Genomic DNA, 21,780 nt, shown 5'->3' with positions numbered 1-21,780 from the left:
ACCCTGCCAATTGGAGCTGCTAGGGTTGGGTTAAGCAGAAGCAGGGTCAGCCTCCTAACCAATCAATCCTAGGGGGTGTGGAAAAGAGGGGAGGTACCAGCAGCAGGGTAGAAAACCCAGAGGTTGTGGGTGGAGAAGGAGCTTTTTGTTGATCTGGGTGTAACCTCGCTACGGCAGGACACCCTCCCCTGCGGTTCCTTAGGATCCATCCTAGCTCAGGCAGGAAGATTCCCTCCAACTGGATTACCCTAACCCCTGTGGAAGGACTGTTTGCCCCTGGAACCAAGGTAGTGTGTTTCTGTGGAACTACCCAAAAAGGAACTTTGTTTATTCCCATTGGAACTGCCTGGGGAGGCTACCCAGGTAATTGTGACTGTCTGGGTGGGACACCTTTGTGTATTGGGGGTTGGGCTGGGAGACTCGGCCTTTGTTCCCTGGAGACTGTGCAGAGGGGGGTTGCCCTGAAGACTCCCTGTAGGAGGATTGATGTGATTGGGACTTGTGGACCTTCCATGCGTATTGCCCTTTCCCTGTTTATCTACGTTTGGTTGTAATAAACCCCTGGGAAACAACCCCTGTGGCACGTGTGGTATTTCCCTGATTGTGCTAGCGGCTCATACATCATACGTTGTGTGACATTTCTGGTGGCAGTGGTGCGGATATGGATGCTAGCACATCAGGGAACTACTTGGACCTTACAGCTCATGAGCTCTCTGAGCTCCAGCTCCCCACGCTGCAACGGCTCTCCCACCGGTGGGGTATTGACCCAGAGGGGAAGCGGAGACACGAGCTGATGAAGCTACTCACTCCCCATGCTCAGCCTACCCAAGAAGGCGACACCCAGGGGGACCCGGAGACTCCTGAGGGGGGAGAAGAGATGTGTAACTTGCATCAAGATGCAGCGGAGGGAGGTGAGGACAGCACTCTCACTATGTTCCATAAACACTTAGCTGCTATTGGCCCAGGCCTGTCCCCAGCAGAACGGCTAGAGGTATGGCGCCTAACTTTGCAGGCCAATCAGCCTGGGCCCTTGAGCTCTGGGCCTGCTGTGGGGTCACCCAATGCTCAGCGGCGAGTGGTGAAATTGACTCATGCTGCTTTCCCCACATTTGATGAATCTAAGCAGAGCATAGACGGTTTCCTTCGCTCCTTTGAAGGTTTGTGTGAGGACCACCGAGTCCCTCAGGAGGAGTGGGTGCTTATCCTGGCGGGTAAGCTCACAGGCAAAGCTAATGAAGTTTATCAGGAAATCCCATATCCTCAGAGGGCGAATTATGGGGAAGTACGGCGGATACTTTAGCCAGCTATTCCATTACGCCGGATTCCTACCGGAGAACATTCCGTAGCCTGGTTAAAATCCCTCAAGATACCTACCAGAACTTTGGTGGGAAACTACAAAGGGCATTTCGCCACTGGATACGCGGCAACAAGACCCACACTCTGGAAGACTTATGCCAGCTTATCCTTAAGGAACAATTCCTTGAACGATGCCCCACTGAGGTACGGGAGTGGGTAAGTGACCGCAAGCCAGGCACCCTAGATGAGGCCACCCAGCTAGCGGATGAGTATATTGAGAACCGCTCCCAGGCCCGCCCCCTTACCCTTGCTTCAGGTACTATGGTCAACACCCGTGGTCTGGACCGCCCCCAGCCTCCGCGGTTAAACCATTTACCTAATCGCACCCTCTCAGCACCTACTCGCGCAGCCACACCCCGGACCTGTTTCCGTTGTGGATCTCTGGCCCATTTATCTCCAGCCTGCCCTTTAAATCTACGTCCTGCCCCGCCAGGGCCCACAGGGAGGCTCTCTGCACCTCGGCAGGTCGCTGCTGTCTCTTCACCAGGACCCAATATTCGTCAGCAGGTTATCCAGACAGTACGGCAGCTTACCACAGACCCAGCGGTTGCCCCTCCCAGGCCAAGAGAGGATGTAATAGAGGAATATGTTGTCTTGGGGATGGGCTGGGACAACAGTGGACAGCCCAGAAAACATGTACTTCCTGTCAGGATCAATGGTAGGCAGGTGGAGGGGTTCTTAGACTCAGGATCATTTATTACCCTAGTGGAGCCCCATATTGTCTCTGCAGATGCAGTGATTCCTGGCAAAACTGCCCGCATTGTTCTGGCTGGGGGGCACAAACAAGATATTCCCATAGCCCAGGTCACCTTGGATTTAGGACACGGACCGTTTACTCATCGAGTTGGCATACTGCGACAACTGCCTGCTGAGATCCTCCTGGGCAATGATGTGGGCCATATTGAATGCAGCCTCTCCCGAGATACAAATGAAGTCAACGCTGTCTCCATGGATGCGCCACAAGGGGTAAGAGAACCTGCAGCTGACTGTGACAGTCCCCTACCCCTGACTTGCTCCACCCCACTACCTTTAGGGAAGCTCAGCACACTGACCCTACCTTAGAATGTATACGAATTAAGGCAGGGAAACCCCCAAATGAGCGAGGGGAACAGATTGTTTGGGAGCGGGGGCTACTCTATAGGATTGTGAAGGGGAACCCCAACCAGCCATGGAAGTGTTCCCGACAACTTATAGTACCCCTGAGTTACCGGGCTCAGCTTCTTCACATGGCCCATGAGATCCCTTTAGCTGGACACCAGGGGGTTACCCGTACTCGACACCGATTGACCCAAAATTTTTACTGGCCTGGCATCTCACAGGAGGTGACGAGGTACTGCCGCACATGTGACAGCTGTCAGAGGACTGGCAGGGCCAATGATAAGCCCAAGTTTCCCCTCTGCCCCTTGCCCATCATCAGTGAGCCCTTCCAACGGGTGGCAGTTGATCTTATTGGGCCCCTTAGCCGGCCAAGCCGTTCTGGAAAACAGTATATCCTCACTGTAATGGATTATGCCACCCGGTACCCAGAAGCTGTAGCATTGCGTAAAATTGATGCCCCCACAGTGGCTGATGCCCTTATCCAGATTTTCAGCCGGGTGGGCTTTCCTAGTGAAATATTGTCAGACCAGGGACCCCAGTTCACATCCCAACTACTGCAATGCCTGTGGCAGCGTTGTGGGGTCCGGGCGATCCACTCATCCCCATACCACCCCCAAACAAATGGTCTTTGTGAGAGATTTAATGGGACACTAAAGACCATGTTACGGACATTTGTGGAATCTGGCGAGAAGGACTGGGAGCGTTATTTGCCCCATTTGCTATTTGCCTATCGAGAAGTTCCCCAAGAGTCCACAGGATTCTCTCCCTTTGAACTGTTGTATGGTCGAAGGGTCCGAGGCCCCTTAGATTTACTATGTGAATATTGGGAAGGGGCCCCACAATCACAAGAGGTCCCCATAATCCCCTATGTATTAAAGTTCCGCCAGCGTCTGGAACAAATGACCAGCCTGGCACATGATCACCTCTCCGCAGCTCAGCAAAGACAGAAAGTGTGGTATGACCGCAAGGCCAGGGAACGCAGGTTTATGGAAGGAGACAAGGTGCTTCTCCTAGTACCCACACGTCATGACAAGCTCCAGGCTGCATGGGAAGGACCCTATGTGGTCACTCATAAGCTTCATGATACAACCTATGTGGTAACTCCCCCTGAGGACCCATCTCACTATAAGACTGTCCACATAAATATGATGAAGCCTTATCACATCAGAGAGGACATTGTTACTGCCATATGCAGTGCACCAGTTGAAGGTACTGATGATCCTCCAATCCCCAACCTTATTGAGGAGGCCACTTCAGCCAGGGGAATAGATGCAGTTACCATAAGTGACCACCTTCACCTATCTCAACAAGACCAACTTCGTAAAATTTTACGTTCCTATTCTCCCATGTTTTCGGCGAACCCAGGGCGCACCCACTGGGCTGAACATAAAGTTGATACAGGAACTCAGTTACCTATACGTAGCCCTGCTTACCGAGTGGCCGAAGCAGTTCGGCCAGAGATGAAAAGTCAGATAGATGAGATGTTGGCCTTTGGGGTTATTACTCCCTCCCATAGCCCATGGGCTTCACCTGTGGTGCTGGTGCCCAAGAAAGATGGTAGTACCCGATTCTGTGTGGACTATAGACGACTTAATGATGTGACCACCACTGATGCTTACCCAATGCCCAGGGTAGATGAGCTCTTAGACCGGCTGGGAAATGCAAAATATTTGACTACCCTTGATCTCAGCCGCGGTTACTGGCAGATTCCCCTTGCCCCTAGTGCCCAGGAAAAGTCAGCCTTCCTCACCCCCTTTGGTTTATATCAATTTACGGTAATGCCCTTTGGTATGAGAAACGCGCCCGCAACTTTCCAACGCCTGGTGAACAGGCTGCTGGAGGGAATGCAGGACTTTGCTCAGGCCTATCTGGATGACATAGCTGTCTTTAGCCAGACTTGGGAGGAGCATCTCCAGCACCTCCAGCGAGTTTTTGCTCAAATTCAGGATGCTGGGCTTACCCTTAAGCCAGAAAAGTGCCACTTAGCCATGGCCGAGGTACAATACTTGGGACATAGAGTTGGGGGTGGACAGCTTCGCCCTGATCCTGCTAAAGTTGAGGCAATTTGTCAGTGGCCTATACCCAAAACTCAAAAACAGGTATTAGCCTTCTTAGGAACTTCAGGTTATTATCGGAAATTTATCCCTAACTATAGTACTGTTGCCAAACCCTTGACAGATCTGACAAGTCGCCAACGTTCTCGAACCATTGTGTGGACCCCAGAATGTGAGTCAGCCATGAACGCTCTAAAGCAAGCTCTGGCTAGTTCCCCTGTGCTGGCGGCCCCAGATTTCTCCCGGCGCTTCATTTTGCAGACTGATGCTTCCAATTTTGGCCTTGGAGCAGTACTTTCCCAAGTTAATACCTATGGTGAGGAGCACCCCGTTGCCTACCTGAGCAGGAAACTGTTACCCCGAGAGGCTGCCTATGCCACCATTGAAAAGGAGTGCCTGGCAATTGTATGGGCTTTACAAAAACTGCAGCCCTATCTGTATGGCAGAGAATTCACTGTTGTGACAGATCACAACCCCCTCAGTTGGTTACAGAGGGTCTCAGGAGACAATGGGAAACTTCTAAGATGGAGCCTCCTGCTTCAACAGTATAACTTCACCATTCAACACCGAAAGGGAAAAGAGCATCACAATGCAGATGGACTCTCACGCCAGGAGGACTAACCGACCAGCGGTGGTTCCTGAGGCCCTCCCTAATAAAGGGGAGCCCCAGGGAAACCACCTGCGCCAGGGGGGAGAAGTGTGACCAAAAACCCTTATACTGGCCCCATGTTTAGCCAGTGCATGATCTAGCCAAGATGGTGGCAGCCCATTGTTCTGTTTTCCCGCCGAAAGGGTTTTAAACAAAGAAGCTCCCAGAAGTCCCTCCAGAGGAGCTGGGCATGTCCCTCCTAGGTTAAACCCCTCCCCTAATGATGCTGCAGGGGACCCTGCCAATTGGAGCTGCTAGGGTTGGGTTAAGCAGAAGCAGGGTCAGCCTCCTAACCAATCAATCCTAGGGGGTGTGGAAAAGAGGGGAGGTACCAGCAGCAGGGTAGAAAACCCAGAGGTTGTGGGTGGAGAAGGAGCTTTTTGTTGATCTGGGTGTAACCTCGCTACGGCAGGACACCCTCCCCTGCGGTTCCTTAGGATCCATCCTAGCTCAGGCAGGAAGATTCCCTCCAACTGGATTACCCTAACCCCTGTGGAAGGACTGTTTGCCCCTGGAACCAAGGTAGTGTGTTTCTGTGGAACTACCCAAAAAGGAACTTTGTTTATTCCCATTGGAACTGCCTGGGGAGGCTACCCAGGTAATTGTGGCTGTCTGGGTGGGACACCTTTGTGTATTGGGGGTTGGGCTGGGAGACTCGGCCTTTGTTCCCTGGAGACTGTGCAGAGGGGGGTTGCCCTGAAGACTCCCTGTAGGAGGATTGATGTGATTGGGACTTGTGGACCTTCCATGCGTATTGCCCTTTCCCTGTTTATCTACGTTTGGTTGTAATAAACCCCTGGGAAACAACCCCTGTGGCACGTGTGGTATTTCCCTGATTGTGCTAGCGGCTCATACATCATACGTTGTGTGACACAACCCAATAACCAGTCTGTACTGCCCCCTGCAGGTACAACTCAATAACCAGTCTGTACTGCCCCCTGGAGGTACAACCCAATAACCAGTCTGTACTGCCCCCTGCAGGTACAACCCAATAACCAGTCTGTACTGCCCCCTGCAGGTCACTGTGACATTTCATGATGTGGCGGCTTGCTTTGAAGAGGAGGAGTGGGGCATCATGGAAGAATGGCAGCGCGAGCTCTATCGGAATGCCATGAAGGAGATTCACGGGGTGCTTGTAGATCTGGGTAAGGGATTGGTTTGGGTCAGTAATGGCTCCTCCTATAGGGCCCACATGGCAGTGCACTATGTTCTTCATTTTTCCGACAAGTGATATAGAGGGACATCCTATCATTCTCTCCTTTTCCCAGACTGTAACAGGGCAGGGCAGTGGGCACCAATGGGGGGGGATTAGCCACTGCCCCCTGCCCTGTAAGGGAACAGGAAATGAGCATTTCACAAGTTGGTGGAAGTGAGGAGAAAGATACAGAGAGGTTTCTGGGGGGGGGGGGGGGGAGGAGCCAAGAATAATATGGGGAAGATGAGGAGAGTGTTATAGCATGGAGTCTGGTTCGGGAGGTGTCCAGAACCACATAGGGGGGAAGAGGAGATTGGTACAGAGGGGATTCTGGCCGGGGAATGAGAATGGAGAAGATGAGAGTGATACAGACGGGATTAATCCAGAAAAAGATGGAGGAGACAGTGACACAAATGGGATTCTGGTTGGGAGGAGTCTAGAACAAGATGGAGGAAACAAGGAGACAGACACAGAGAGGGATTCTGGGTATGGAGGAACCCAGACCAAGATGGAGGAGACAGAGAGAGGGATTTTGGGTAAGGAGACCACTTAGATATTTAAAGGAACTTTTTATTTGTGTGCATTTCAGGGTACCGGATCCTAAATCCAGACCTGCTGGTAAAGTTTGAGAAGTGTCCGGACAGGGGCAAGACTCCTTCTGCAGGTGAGTGAGAGCAGTCACAGAGCCATTGTGTGTGTGTGTGTGACAGTTACAGGTAGTTCGACTGAACCAATTTGCCTCGGGTACCTGCTGCTCTCATTATGGGGGTTACTGGGGCCGAGTTGCCACCCACAAGCCTTTGGCCACCATGCTCCTTGGCTTGCCTGGTGTGCCACTCACCCACTGGGCCCAACAGCTAGCACTTCTCTATGGTGCTCCCCCACTTCCCACAGGCATCTGTGTTGCTGTGGGTCCATGTCTCTCCGTGTCTCTGTGTATCCGTGTCTCTGCGTATCTATGTCTCTGCGTATCCATGTCTCTGCGTATCCGTGTCTCTGCGTATCTATGTCTCTGCGTATCCATGTCTCTCCGTGTCTCTGCGTATCCGTGTCTCTGCGTATCCATGTCTCTGCGTATCCATGTCTCTGCGTATCCATGTCTCTCCGTGTCTCTGTGTATCCATGTCTCTGCGTATCCATGTCTCTCCGTGTCTCTGCGTATCCATGTCTCTGCGTATCTATGTCTCTGCGTATCCATGTCTCTGCGTATCCATGTCTCTCCGTGTCTCTGCGTATCCGTGTCTCTGCGTATCCGTGTCTCTGCGTATCCATGTCTCTGCGTATCCATGTCTCTCCGTGTCTCTGCGTATCCGTGTCTCTGCGTATCCATGTCTCTGCGTATCCATGTCTCTGCGTATCCATGTCTCTCCGTGTCTCTGCGTATCCGTGTCTCTGCGTATCCGTGTCTCTGCGTATCCATGTCTCTGCGTATCCATGTCTCTCCGTGTCTCTGTGTATCCGTGTCTCTGCGTATCCATGTCTCTGCGTATCCATGTCTCTGCGTATCCATGTCTCTCCGTGTCTCTGCGTATCCGTGTCTCTGCGTATCCATGTCTCTGCGTATCCATGTCTCTCCGTGTCTCTGCGTATCCGTGTCTCTGTGTATCCGCGTCTCTCCCTGTATCCGTGTCTCTGCGTATCCATGTCTCTCCGTGTCTCTGCGTATCCGTGTCTCTGCGTATCCGTGTCTCTGCGTATCCATGTCTCTGCGTATCCATGTCTCTGCGTATCCATGTCTCTCCGTGTCTCTGCGTATCCGTGTCTCTCCCCGTATCCATGTCTCTGCGTATCCATGTCTCTGCGTATCCGTGTCTATCCCCGTATCCGTGTCTCTCCCCGTATCCATGTCTCTGCGTATCCATGTCTCTGCGTATCCGTGTCTCTCCCCGTATCCGTGTCTCTCCCCGTATCCATGTCTCTGCGTATCCGTGTCTCTCCCCGTATCCGTGTCTCTCCCCGTATCCATGTCTCTGCGTATCCGTGTCTCTGCGTATCCGTGTCTCTGCGTATCCGTGTCTCTGCGTATCCATGTCTCTCCCCGTATCCATGTCTCTGCGTATCCATGTCTCTGCGTATCCGTGTCTCTCCCCGTATCCATGTCTCTGCGTATCCATGTCTCTGCGTATCCGTATCTCTGCGTATCCGTGTCTATCCCCGTATCCGTGTCTCTCCCCGTATCCATGTCTCTGCGTATCCATGTCTCTGCGTATCCGTGTCTCTCCCCGTATCCATGTCTCTGCGTATCCATGTCTCTGCGTATCCGTGTCTCTCCCCGTATCCGTGTCTCTGCGTATCCGTGTCTCTGCGTATCCATGTCTCTGCGTATCCGTGTCTCTGCGTATCCGTGTCTATCCCCGTATCCGTGTCTCTCCCCGTATCCATGTCTCTGCGTATCCATGTCTCTGCGTATACGTGTCTCTCCCCGTATCCGTGTCTCTGCGTGTCCATGTCTCTGCGTATCCATGTCTCTCCCCGTATCCATGTCTCTGCGTATCCATGTCTCTGCGTATCCGTGTCTCTCCCCGTATCCATGTCTCTGCGTATCCATGTCTCTGCGTATCCGTGTCTATCCCCGTATCCGTGTCTCTCCCCGTATCCATGTCTCTGCGTATCCATGTCTCTGCGTATCCGTGTCTCTCCCCGTATCCGTGTCTCTCCCCGTATCCATGTCTCTGCGTATCCGTGTCTCTGCGTATCCGTGTCTCTGCGTATCCGTGTCTCTGCGTATCCATGTCTCTCCCCGTATCCATGTCTCTGCGTATCCATGTCTCTGCGTATCCGTGTCTCTCCCCGTATCCATGTCTCTGCGTATCCATGTCTCTGCGTATCCGTATCTCTGCGTATCCGTGTCTATCCCCGTATCCGTGTCTCTCCCCGTATCCATGTCTCTGCGTATCCATGTCTCTGCGTATCCGTGTCTCTCCCCGTATCCGTGTCTCTGCGTATCCGTGTCTCTGCGTATCCATGTCTCTGCGTATCCGTGTCTCTGCGTATCCGTGTCTATCCCCGTATCCGTGTCTCTCCCCGTATCCATGTCTCTGCGTATCCATGTCTCTGCGTATACGTGTCTCTCCCCGTATCCGTGTCTCTGCGTATCCGTGTCTCTGCGTATCCATGTCTCTGCGTATCCGTGTCTCTGCGTGTCCATGTCTCTGCGTATACGTGTCTCTCCCCGTATCCGTGTCTCTGCGTATCCGTGTCTCTGCGTATCCGTGTCTCTGCGTATCCGTGTCTCTGCGTGTCCATGTCTCTGCGTATCCGTGTCTCTGCGTGTCCATGTCTCTGCGTATCCATGTCTCTGCGTATCCATGTCTCTGCGTATCCGTGTCTCTCCCCGTATCCGTGTCTCTCCCCGTATCCATGTCTCTGCGTATCCGTGTCTCTGCGTATCCGTGTCTCTGCGTATCCGTGTCTCTGCGTATCCATGTCTCTCCCCGTATCCATGTCTCTGCGTATCCATGTCTCTGCGTATCCGTGTCTCTGCGTATCCATGTCTCTGCGTATCCATGTCTCTGCGTATCCATGTCTCTGCGTATCCGTGTCTCTCCCCGTATCCGTGTCTCTCCCCGTATCCATGTCTCTGCGTATCCGTGTCTCTGCGTATCCGTGTCTCTGCGTATCCGTGTCTCTGCGTATCCATGTCTCTCCCCGTATCCATGTCTCTGCGTATCCATGTCTCTGCGTATCCGTGTCTCTCCCCGTATCCATGTCTCTGCGTATCCATGTCTCTGCGTATCCGTGTCTCTGCGTATCCGTGTCTATCCCCGTATCCGTGTCTCTCCCCGTATCCATGTCTCTGCGTATCCATGTCTCTGCGTATCCGTGTCTATCCCCGTATCCGTGTCTCTCCCCGTATCCATGTCTCTGCGTATCCATGTCTCTGCGTATCCATGTCTCTGCGTATCCGTGTCTCTCCCCGTATCCATGTCTCTGCGTATCCATGTCTCTGCGTATCCGTGTCTCTCCCCGTATCCGTGTCTCTCCCCGTATCCGTGTCTCTCCCCGTATCCGTGTCTCTGCGTATCCATGTCTCTGCGTATCCGTGTCTCTCCCCGTATCCGTGTCTCTCCCCGTATCCATGTCTCTGCGTATCCGTGTCTCTGCGTATCCGTGTCTCTGCGTATCCGTGTCTCTGCGTATCCATGTCTCTCCCCGTATCCATGTCTCTGCGTATCCATGTCTCTGCGTATCCGTGTCTCTCCCCGTATCCATGTCTCTGCGTATCCATGTCTCTGCGTATCCGTGTCTCTGCGTATCCGTGTCTATCCCCGTATCCGTGTCTCTCCCCGTATCCATGTCTCTGCGTATCCATGTCTCTGCGTATCCGTGTCTCTCCCCGTATCCGTGTCTCTGCGTATCCGTGTCTCTGCGTATCCATGTCTCTGCGTATCCGTGTCTCTGCGTATCCGTGTCTATCCCCGTATCCGTGTCTCTCCCCGTATCCATGTCTCTGCGTATCCATGTCTCTGCGTATACGTCTCTCTCCCCGTATCCGTGTCTCTGCGTATCCGTGTCTCTGCGTATCCATGTCTCTGCGTATCCGTGTCTCTGCGTGTCCATGTCTCTGCGTATCCGTGTCTCTGCGTGTCCATGTCTCTGCGTATCCGTGTCTCTGCGTATCCATGTCTCTGCGTATCCGTGTCTCTGCGTATCCGTGTCTCTGCGTGTCCATGTCTCTGCGTATCCGTGTCTCTGCGTGTCCATGTCTCTGCGTATCCGTGTCTCTGCGTATCCGTGTCTCTGCGTATCCATGTCTCTGCGTATCCGTGTCTCTGCGTGTCCATGTCTCTGCGTATCCGTGTCTCTGCGTGTCCATGTCTCTGCGTATCCGTGTCTCTGCGTATCCATGTCTCTGCGTATCCGTGTCTCTGCGTATCCATGTCTCTGCGTATCCGTGTCTCTGCGTGTCCATGTCTCTGCGTATCCGTGTCTCTGCGTGTCCATGTCTCTGCGTATCCGTGTCTCTGCGTATCCATGTCTCTGCGTATCCATGTCTCTGCGTATCCGTGTCTCTCCCCGTATCCGTGTCTCTCCCCGTATCCATGTCTCTGCGTATCCGTGTCTCTGCGTATCCATGTCTCTGCGTATCCGTGTCTCTGCGTATCCATGTCTCTGCGTATCCGTGTCTCTGCGTATCCGTGTCTATCCCCGTATCCGTGTCTCTCCCCGTATCCATGTCTCTGCGTATCCATGTCTCTGCGTATCCGTGTCTCTCCCCGTATCCGTGTCTCTCCCCGTATCCATGTCTCTGCGTATCCATGTCTCTGCGTATCCGTGTCTCTCCCCGTATCCATGTCTCTGCGTATCCATGTCTCTGCGTATCCGTGTCTCTGCGTATCCGTGTCTATCCCCGTATCCATGTCTCTGCGTATCCGTGTCTCTGCGTATCCGTGTCTATCCCCGTATCCATGTCTCTGCGTATCCGTGTCTCTGCGTATCCGTGTCTCTCCCCGTATCCATGTCTCTGCGTATCCATGTCTCTGCGTATCCGTGTCTCTCCCCGTATCCGTGTCTCTCCCCGTATCCATGTCTCTGCGTATCCGTGTCTCTGCGTATCCGTGTCTCTGCGTATCCGTGTCTCTGCGTATCCATGTCTCTCCCCGTATCCATGTCTCTGCGTATCCATGTCTCTGCGTATCCGTGTCTCTCCCCGTATCCGTGTCTCTGCGTATCCATGTCTCTGCGTATCCGTGTCTCTGCGTATCCGTGTCTCTGCGTATCCGTGTCTCTGCGTATCCGTGTCTCTGCGTATCCATGTCTCTCCCCGTATCCATGTCTCTGCGTATCCGTGTCTCTCCCCGTATCCATGTCTCTGCGTATCCATGTCTCTGCGTATCCGTGTCTCTGCGTATCCGTGTCTATCCCCGTATCCGTGTCTCTCCCCGTATCCATGTCTCTGCGTATCCATGTCTCTGCGTATCCGTGTCTCTCCCCGTATCCGTGTCTCTGCGTATCCGTGTCTCTGCGTATCCATGTCTCTGCGTATCCGTGTCTCTGCGTATCCGTGTCTATCCCCGTATCCGTGTCTCTCCCCGTATCCATGTCTCTGCGTATCCATGTCTCTGCGTATACGTGTCTCTCCCCGTATCCGTGTCTCTGCGTATCCGTGTCTCTGCGTATCCATGTCTCTGCGTATCCGTGTCTCTGCGTGTCCATGTCTCTGCGTATACGTGTCTCTCCCCGTATCCGTGTCTCTGCGTATCCGTGTCTCTGCGTATCCGTGTCTCTGCGTGTCCATGTCTCTGCGTATCCGTGTCTCTGCGTGTCCATGTCTCTGCGTATCCGTGTCTCTGCGTATCCATGTCTCTGCGTATCCGTGTCTCTGCGTATCCGTGTCTCTGCGTATCCGTGTCTCTCCCCGTATCCATGTCTCTGCGTATCCATGTCTCTGCGTATCCGTGTCTCTCCCCGTATCCGTGTCTCTCCCCGTATCCATGTCTCTGCGTATCCATGTCTCTGCGTATCCGTGTCTCTCCCCGTATCCATGTCTCTGCGTATCCATGTCTCTGCGTATCCGTGTCTCTGCGTATCCGTGTCTCTGCGTATCCGTGTCTCTCCCCGTATCCATGTCTCTGCGTATCCATGTCTCTGCGTATCCGTGTCTCTGCGTATCCGTGTCTCTGCGTATCCGTGTCTATCCCGTATCCGTGTCTCTCCCCGTATCCATGTCTCTGCGTATCCATGTCTCTGCGTATCCGTGTCTCTGCGTATCCGTGTCTCTGCGTATCCGTGTCTATCCCCGTATCCATGTCTCTGCATATCCGTGTCTCTGCGTATCCGTGTCTCTCCCCGTATCCGTGTCTCTCCCCGTATCCATGTCTCTGCGTATCCGTGTCTCTCCCCGTATCCATGTCTCTGCGTATCTGTGTCTCTGCGTATCCGTGTCTCTGCGTGTCCATGTCTCTGCGTATCCGTGTCTCTGCGTGTCCATGTCTCTGCGTATCCGTGTCTCTGCGTATCCGTGTCTCTGCGTATCCGTGTCTCTGCGTATCCGTGTCTCTGCGTATCCGTGTCTCTCTGCGTATCCGCTCCTGCGTATCCGTGTCTCTGCGTATCCGTGTCTCTGCGTATCCGTGTCTCTGCGTATCCGTGTCTCTGCGTATCCGTGTCTCTGCGTATCCGTGTCTCTGCGTATCCGTGTCTCTGCGTATCCGTGTCTCTGCGTATCCGTGTCTCTGCGTATCCGTGTCTCTGCGTATCCGTGTCTCTGCGTATCCGTGTCTCTGCGTATCCGTGTCCTCTGCGTATCCATGTCTCTGCGTATCCATGTCTCTGCGGTATCCGTGTCCTCTGCGTATCCGTGTCTCTGCGTATCCGTGTCTCTGCGTATCCGTGTCTCTGCGTATCCATGTCTCTGCGTATCCGTGTCTCTCCCCGTATCCGTGTCTCTGCGTATCCGTGTCTCTGCGTGTCCATGTCTCTGCGTATCCGTGTCTCTGCGTGTCCGTGTCTCTGCGTATCCGTGTCTCTGCGTATCCGTGTCTCTGCGTATCCATGTCTCTGCGTATCCGTGTCTCTGCGTATCCGTGTCTCTGCGTGTCCATGTCTCTGCGTATCCGTGTCTCTGCGTGTCCATGTCTCTGCGTATCCGTGTCTCTGCGTATCCGTGTCTCTCCCCGTATCCGTGTCTCTGCGTATCCGTGTCTCTCCCTGTATCTGTGTCTCTCCCTGTATCCGTGTCTCTCCCTGTATCCGTGTCTCTGCGTATCCGTGTCTCTGCGTATCCGTGTCTCTGCGTATCCATGTCTCTGCGTATCCGTGTCTCTGCGTATCCGTGTCTCTGCGTATCCGTGTCTCTGCGTATCCATGTCTCTGCGTATCCGTGTCTCTGCGTATCCATGTCTCTGCGTATCCGTGTCTCTCCCCGTATCCGTGTCTCTGCGTATCCGTGTCTCTGCGTATCCATGTCTCTGCGTATCCGTGTCTCTCCCTGTATCCGTGTCTCTGCGTATCCGTGTCTCTGCGTATCCGTGTCTCTGCGTATCCGTGTCTCTGCGTATCCGTGTCTCTGCGTATCCATGTCTCTGCGTATCCGTGTCTCTCCCTGTATCCGTGTCTCTGCGTATCCGTGTCTCTGCGTATCCGTGTCTCTGCGTATCCGTGTCTCTGCGTATCCGTGTCTCTGCGTATCCATGTCTCTGCGTATCCGTGTCTCTCCCTGTATCCGTGTCTCTGCGTATCCATGTCTCTGCGTATCCGTGTCTCTCCCTGTATCCGTGTCTCTGCGTATCCGTGTCTCTGCGTATCCATGTCTCTGCGTATCCATGTCTCTGCGTATCCGTGTCTCTCCCTGTATCCGTGTCTCTGCGTATCCATGTCTCTGCGTATCCGTGTCTCTCCCTGTATCCGTGTCTCTGCGTATCCGTGTCTCTGCGTATCCGTGTCTCTGCGTATCCGTGTCTCTGCGTATCCATGTCTCTGCGTATCCGTGTCTCTCCCCGTATCCGTGTCTCTGCGTATCCATGTCTCTGCGTATCCGTGTCTCTCCCCGTATCCGTGTCTCTGCGTATCCATGTCTCTGCGTATCCGTGTCTCTCCCCGTATCCGTGTCTCTCCCCGTATCCATGTCTCTGCGTATCCATGTCTCTGCGTATCCGTGTCTCTGCGTATCCGTGTCTCTCCCCGTATCCGTGTCTCTCCCCGTATCCATGTCTCTGCGTATCCGTGTCTCTCCCCGTATCCGTGTCTCTCCCCGTATCCATGTCTCTGCGTATCCGTGTCTCTGCGTATCCATGTCTCTGCGTATCCGTGTCTCTCCCCGTATCCGTGTCTCTCCCCGTATCCATGTCTCTGCGTATCCATGTCTCTGCGTATCCGTGTCTCTGCGTATCCATGTCTCTGCGTATCCGTGTCTCTCCCCGTATCCGTGTCTCTCCCCGTATCCATGTCTCTGCGTATCCGTGTCTCTCCCCGTATCCGTGTCTCTGCGTATCCGTGTCTCTGCGTATCCGTGTCTCTCCCCGTATCCATGTCTCTGCGTATCCGTGTCTCTGCGTATCCGTGTCTCTCCCCGTATCCGTGTCTGTCACAACCTCAGGGCCGTGAGTTCCCAGACATAGGGCAGGGCCCAAAGAGCAAACAGTTGGTATCACAGGATGAGGCGTTTATTGGAGAAATGGCAAGTAGCCATCAGCAGGTTCCCATAAGCCAGTAGGTGGTAGCCAGCCTGCACTCTTGTTCCTTAGGGAATAGGGAAATACACACAGTTGGGGGGAATCTTCTTGCCCCAGCTAGGGTAGATTCCAGGGAACACAGGGGAGGGGGTCCTGCCGTAGCTAAGGTTACACCCCAGACAAAAGGCTCCTTGGAACTCTTGGCAGCCACCTTTGTAGCCAGAAAGGGAACAGCCCCTGTCGTAAAACCAAAACAGGATTTGGCTCCTTCTGCCAACCCAAAGGCAGCTTCCAGAGGGGCCAATCATAGCTAATCCCACTGGGCCTATGGGAAGCCACCTAGTGAGCATGCCCAGTTCAGTCTTTTGCATTTACTAGACAGAGCACTGCTCTCACAAGGGGTAACTATGTGTATTGTGTCACTATGGGGTCTGGCTCTGTGTGCCCTCACAATAGGGGCAATTACATGGGGAGGGCCAGACAGAGCCGGCTGGCTACACACAATACACACCTAGATGAGATTAACCTACACAATGCATTTGCTACAACAGGTAGGAGGGGGCAGGGGGTACATTTCAGCATAAACAGAAATATCTAATAGTTTCATCCAACTTATACAGTTTGTTATGTCACATTTCTCCCCCTTCCCAAATAGTGAGCCTGCTGGGGGCCTACACAGGTTCCCAGCAGCCTCACTAGCCAATTCCCATAAGGCAAAATATCCATAATAAGAAAGAAAAATGTTACTTTAGAGTCCTAATTTGTATCTGTCCCAGAGTTACTGTATTCTCTCCCCCTCCCAGACAGCCCTTAGTGGCTGGGCCCCTTACACACAGTAGGGGGCAGCAGTTGGTGCAGTTTCCCAAAGTCACTTAGCAAAAGTCTTTAGTTCCTTGGGGGGGGGCAGATTGGCAAAACAGGAATAACAAGATGGGGTGTAAACAGAACCCACAGGATCTAAGAGGGATATTTCAGGGCGGCCATCATTAACCCTCTCTCCTCCATATGGGCGACCCTGTAATGTCACAGTTCTGGCCTCCAGGACAATAAAGGGGCCTTCCAGGGAGAAGGGAACAATCCCAGGTGGTACAGTCTGTATTCCCCCCCCAAGCAGTCAGGCCAAGGTGACTCATCTTCAAGTGACCCCAATGACCAGTGGACCCCAAAGAGTATTACCAAAGTTTTTACCCCCCTGCTTTTCCTTTAATTCTAAGTTCCACCCAACCTCTCTCAAGGCCCCGGTCCCTGTAACATTACACAATGGGGGATCCCTCCATCTGGGAGATATTGTAGGGACAGCACGGGGACTCACCAGTGTTTTATTTCTCTGTGGGGTAATTCTCTGGCCTTGTTGTCTGCCAGAGGGGGTTTCCGGAACAACTGCCCTGGTTACACGTTGTGCTTTTGGGGTGCCCCTTACTCCATTCCCAGAACTGACTGCTCTGATAGACATTGGGGAATCCTGAGCAATGCTTTCCTCTTGGTCCTGTTCCTCTCCAGCCAGCAACAACTCAGGTAGTGGGGAATCCTCATCTCTTCCCTCCTTGGAGCTTTTTTCAAACTGAGCAGCTCCAGGCTCCACACAATTAGGGATTTCACTTGGGGAGGCCTCAGCCTCTGCCAAGCCTTTAAAGTGGCAGCACCCACTCTCCGGTTCTGCCAGCCCAGGGGCAACGCAACCACTGAACTCCTCACAAACAGGGATTTCCCTTGGGGACCATAATAAAGTTGTTTGGGAAGCTTTTTGTTCCTCCCCCACCCCGGCACTGACTGTACTGGGGGGTAAGTGAAAGTCTTTTGGACCTACAGTACCAAGACATGGCTGTGCCTGCTGAAAACCACAAAAAGATGGTGCACATACCCTCAGTGCTTCCTTGCGTTGGTTTTCCAATTCCTGGATACTCCCATACTCTTTTATCAATTCCAGTTCCTGATACACCAGGTCAGCAAGCCAGTCCCTCCGTTCCTCTGTATCATTCATTCCTATATAAAAGAAGCGCTGTGCATAGAGGGTATGGAATTCCCCCTCTGGGTTACCCACAAAGGTGCTATAGTCACAGAAATTCAGCCTCTCCCATTGGCCGTGCCATTCCGCCAAGCTACAGGGAAGCGGGAGCACTGTATAGGGACTGTGCCAATATCTCCCACCTGGTTGGTGCATGGTGCGCTGCAGAACATAGTACCCATCCTCCAGGTCTGCCTCTCCTGCCACTAACTGCCCTACTCCATATGCCAGACCCTCATCCCCAGATAGTCCCAGTGACTCACATCTCAGCCAGAACAGGGTCCTCTCTCTGGGATCAGTAGGGATCTCTGGAGTCCAGGAGTAATCCATGCAAGCGAAGAGATCCAATGGGTCAGCGTAGAATCCAGGTGGGGTGCTCATGGTGCCTTTTGGGTCCTGGGATCCTATCCCACTGCTGCCACCAAATTATGTCACAACCTCAGGGCCGTGAGTTCCCAGACATAGGGCAGGACCCAAAGAGCAAACAGTTGGTATCACAGGATGAGGTGTTTATTGGAGAAATGGCAAGTAGCCATCAGCAGGTTCCCATAAGCCAGTAGGTGGTAGCCAGCCTGCACTCTTGTTCCTTAGGGAGTAGGGAAATACACACAGTTGGGGGGAATCTTCTTGCCCCAGCTAAGGTAGATTCCAGGGAACACAGGGGAGGGGGTCCTGCCGTAGCTAAGGTTACACCCCAGACAAAAGGCTCCTTGGAACTCTTGGTAGCCACCTTTGTAGCCAGAAAGGGAACAGCCCCTGTCGTAAAACCAAAACAGGATTTGACTCCTTCTGCCAACCCAAAGGCAGCTTCCAGAGGGGCCAATCATAGCTAATCCCACTGGGCCTATGGGAAGCCACCTAGTGAGCATGCCCAGTTCAGTCTATTGCATTTACTAGACAGAGCACTGCTCTCACAAGGGGTAACTATGTGTATTGTGTCACTATGGGGTCTGGCTCTGTGTGCCCTCACAATAGGGGCAATTACATGGGGAGGGCCAGACAGAGCCGGCTGGCTACACACAATACACACCTAGATGAGATTAACCTACACAATGCATTTGCTACAACAGGTAGGAGGGGGGCAGGGGGTACATTTCAGCATAAACAGAAATATCTAATAGTTTCATCCAACTTATACAGTTTGTTATGTCACAGTGTCTCTCCCCGTATCCGTGTCTCTGCGTATCCGTGTCTCTGCGTATCCGTGTCTCTGCGTATCCGTGTCTCTGCGTATCCATGTCTCTCCCCGTATCCGTGTCTCTCCCCGTATCCGTGTCTCTGCGTATCCATGTCTCTCCCCGTATCCATGTCTCTGCGTATCCGTGTCTCTGCGTATCCGTGTCTCTCCCCGTATCCGTGTCTCTCCCCGTATCCGTGTCTCTGCGTATCCGTGTCTCTCCCCGTATCCGTGTCTCTCCCCGTATCCATGTCTCTGCGTATCCGTGTCTCTCCCCGTATCCATGTCTCTGCGTATCCGTGTCTCTGCGTATCCGTGTCTCTGCGTGTCCATGTCTCTGCGTATCCGTGTCTCTGCGTGTCCATGTCTCTGCGTATCCGTGTCTCTGCGTATCCGTGTCTCTGCGTATCCATGTCTCTGCGTATCCATGTCTCTGCGTATCCGTGTCTCTCCCCGTATCCGTGTCTCTGCGTATCCATGTCTCTGCGTATCCATGTCTCTGCGTGTCCATGTCTCTGCGTATCCGTGTCTCTGCGTGTCCATGTCTCTGCGTATCCGTGTCTCTGCGTATCTATGTCTCTGTGTATCCGTGTCTCTCCCCGTATCCGTGTCTCTCCCCGTATCCATGTCTCTGCGTATCCATGTCTCTGCGTATCCATGTCTCTGCGTATCCGTGTCTCTCCCCGTATCCGTGTCTCTGCGTATCCATGTCTCTGCGTATCCGTGTCTCTGCGTGTCCATGTCTCTGCGTATCCATGTCTCTGCGTATCCGTGTCTCTCCCCGTATCCGTGTCTCTCCCCGTATCCGTGTCTCTCCCCGTATCCATGTCTCCCCGTATCCGTGTCTCTGCGTATCCATGTCTCTGCGTATCCGTGTCTCTGCGTGTCCATGTCTCTGCGTATCCGTGTCTCTGCGTATCCATGTCTCTGCGTATCCATGTCTCTGCGTATCCATGTCTCTGCGTATCCATGTCTCTGCGTATCCGTGTCTCTCCCCGTATCCGTGTCTCTGCGTATCCATGTCTCTGCGTATCCATGTCTCTCCCCGTATCCGTGTCTCTGCGTATCCGTGTCTCTGCGTGTCCGTGTCTCTGCGTATCCGTGTCTCTCCCCGTATCCGTGTCTCTGCGTATCCGTGTCTCTGCGTATCCATGTCTCTGCGTATCCATGTCTCTGCGTATCCGTGTCTCTGCGTGTCCGTGTCTCTCCCCGTATCCGTGTCTCTGCGTATCCATGTCTCTGCGTATCCGTGTCTCTCCCCGTATCCATGTCTCTGCGTATCCATGTCTCTGCGTGTCCGTGTCTCTGCGTATCCATGTCTCTGCGTATCCGTGTCTCTCCCCGTATCCGTGTCTCTGCGTATCCGTGTCTCTGCGTATCCATGTCTCTGCGTATCCGTGTCTCTGCGTATCCATGTCTCTGCGTATCCATGTCTCTGCGTATCCGTGTCTCTCCCCGTATCCGTGTCTCTGCGTATCCGTGTCTCTGCGTATCCATGTCTCTGCGTATCCGTGTCTCTGCGTATCCATGTCTCTGCGTATCCGTTTCTCTGCGTATCCGTGTCTCTGCGTATCCATGTCTCTGCGTATCCGTTTCTCTGCGTATCCGTGTCTCTGCGTATCCGTTTCTCTGCGTATCCGTGTCTCTCCCCGTATCCATGTCTCTGCGTATCCGTGTCTCTGCGTATCCGTGTCTCTCCCCGTATCCGTTTCTCTGCGTATCCGTGTCTCTCCCCGTATCCATGTCTCTGCGTATCCGTGTCTCTGCGTGTCCGTGTCTCTCCCCGTATCCGTGTCTCTGCGTATCCGTGTCTCTCCCCGTATCCGTTTCTCTGCGTATCCGTGTCTCTCCCCGTATCCGTGTCTCTGCGTATCCATGTCTCTGCGTATCCGTGTCTCTGCATATCCGTGTCTCTGCGTATCCATGTCTCTGCGTATCCGTGTCTCTGCGTATCCGTTTCTCTGCGTATCCATGTCTCTGCGTATCCGTGTCTCTGCGTATCCGTGTCTCTGCGTATCCGTTTCTCTGCGTATCCGTGTCTCTGCGTATCCGTGTCTCTCCCCGTATCCATGTCTCTGCGTATCCGTGTCTCTCCCCGTATCCGTTTCTCTGCGTATCCGTGTCTCTCCCCGTATCCATGTCTCTGCATATCCATGTCTCTGCGTATCCGTGTCTCTCCCCGTATCCGTTTCTCTGCGTATCCGTGTCTCTCCCCGTATCCATGTCTCTGCGTATCCGTGTCTCTGCGTATCCGTGTCTCTGCGTATCCGTGTCTCTGCGTATCCGTGTCTCTCCCCGTATCCGTGTCTCTCCCCGTATCCGTGTCTCTGCGTATCCGTGTCTCTCCCCGTATCCGTGTCTCTGCGTATCCGTGTCTCTCCCCGTATCCGTGTCTCTGCATATCCGTGTCTCTGCGTATTCGTGTCTCTCCCCGTATCCGTGTCTCTGCATATCCGTGTCTCTGCATATCCGTGTCTCTGCATATCCGTGTCTCTGCGTATCCGTGTCTCTCCCCGTATCCGTGTCTCTGCGTATCCGTGTCTCTCCCCGTATCCATGTCTCTGCGTATCCATGTCTCTGCGTATCCGTGTCTCTGCGTATCCGTGTCTCTCCCCGTATCCATGTCTCTGCGTATCCGTGTCTCTGCGTATCCGTGTCTCTGCGTATCCGTGTCTCTGCGTATCCGTGTCTCTGCGTATCCGTGTCTCTGCGTATCCGTGTCTCTGCGTATCCATGTCTCTGCGTATCCGTTTCTCTGCGTATCCATGTCTCTGCGTATCCATGTCTCTGCGTATCCGTTTCTCTGCGTATCCGTGTCTCTGCGTATCCGTTTCTCTGCGTATCCGTGTCTCTGCGTATCCGTGTCTCTGCGTATCCGTGTCTCTCCCCGTATCCGTTTCTCTGCGTATCCGTGTCTCTCCCCGTATCCATGTCTCTGCGTATCCGTTTCTCTGCGTGTCCGTGTCTCTCCCCGTATCCGTGTCTCTGCGTATCCGTGTCTCTCCCCGTATCCGTGTCTCTGCGTATCCGTGTCTCTGCGTATCCGTGTCTCTGCGTATCCGTGTCTCTCCCCGTATCCGTGTCTCTCCCCGTATCCGTGTCTCTGCGTATCCGTGTCTCTCCCCGTATCCGT

The 21,780-nt window shown here is 53.5% G+C and overlaps 1 protein-coding gene across 2 annotated transcripts in view; it reads left to right on the top strand.

Moving 5' to 3' along the window:
* LOC100488076 (zinc finger protein 436-like) overlaps positions 1–21,780 on the top strand; it is a 53,688-nt gene that overhangs the window by 1,916 nt on the left and 29,992 nt on the right. For both annotated transcript variants that reach the window (XR_004222658.1, XM_031901965.1), the window contains exons 2-3: positions 6,176–6,302; positions 6,942–7,016. Coding sequence is in view for 1 of the 2 variants with exons in the window: in XM_031901965.1 (XP_031757825.1) it covers positions 6,176–6,302; positions 6,942–7,016 (202 nt within the window). In the remaining variant the exon portion in view is untranslated. The remainder of the gene's footprint in view (positions 1–6,175; positions 6,303–6,941; positions 7,017–21,780) is intronic.

The sequence above is a fragment of the Xenopus tropicalis genome, chromosome 5 (genome assembly GCF_000004195.4).
Source record: "Xenopus tropicalis strain Nigerian chromosome 5, UCB_Xtro_10.0, whole genome shotgun sequence".
Taxonomy (NCBI): Eukaryota; Metazoa; Chordata; class Amphibia; order Anura; family Pipidae; genus Xenopus; species Xenopus tropicalis.
The sequence above is the reverse complement of the archived record's forward strand: the minus strand, read 5'-3'. Positions and strand labels throughout refer to the sequence as shown.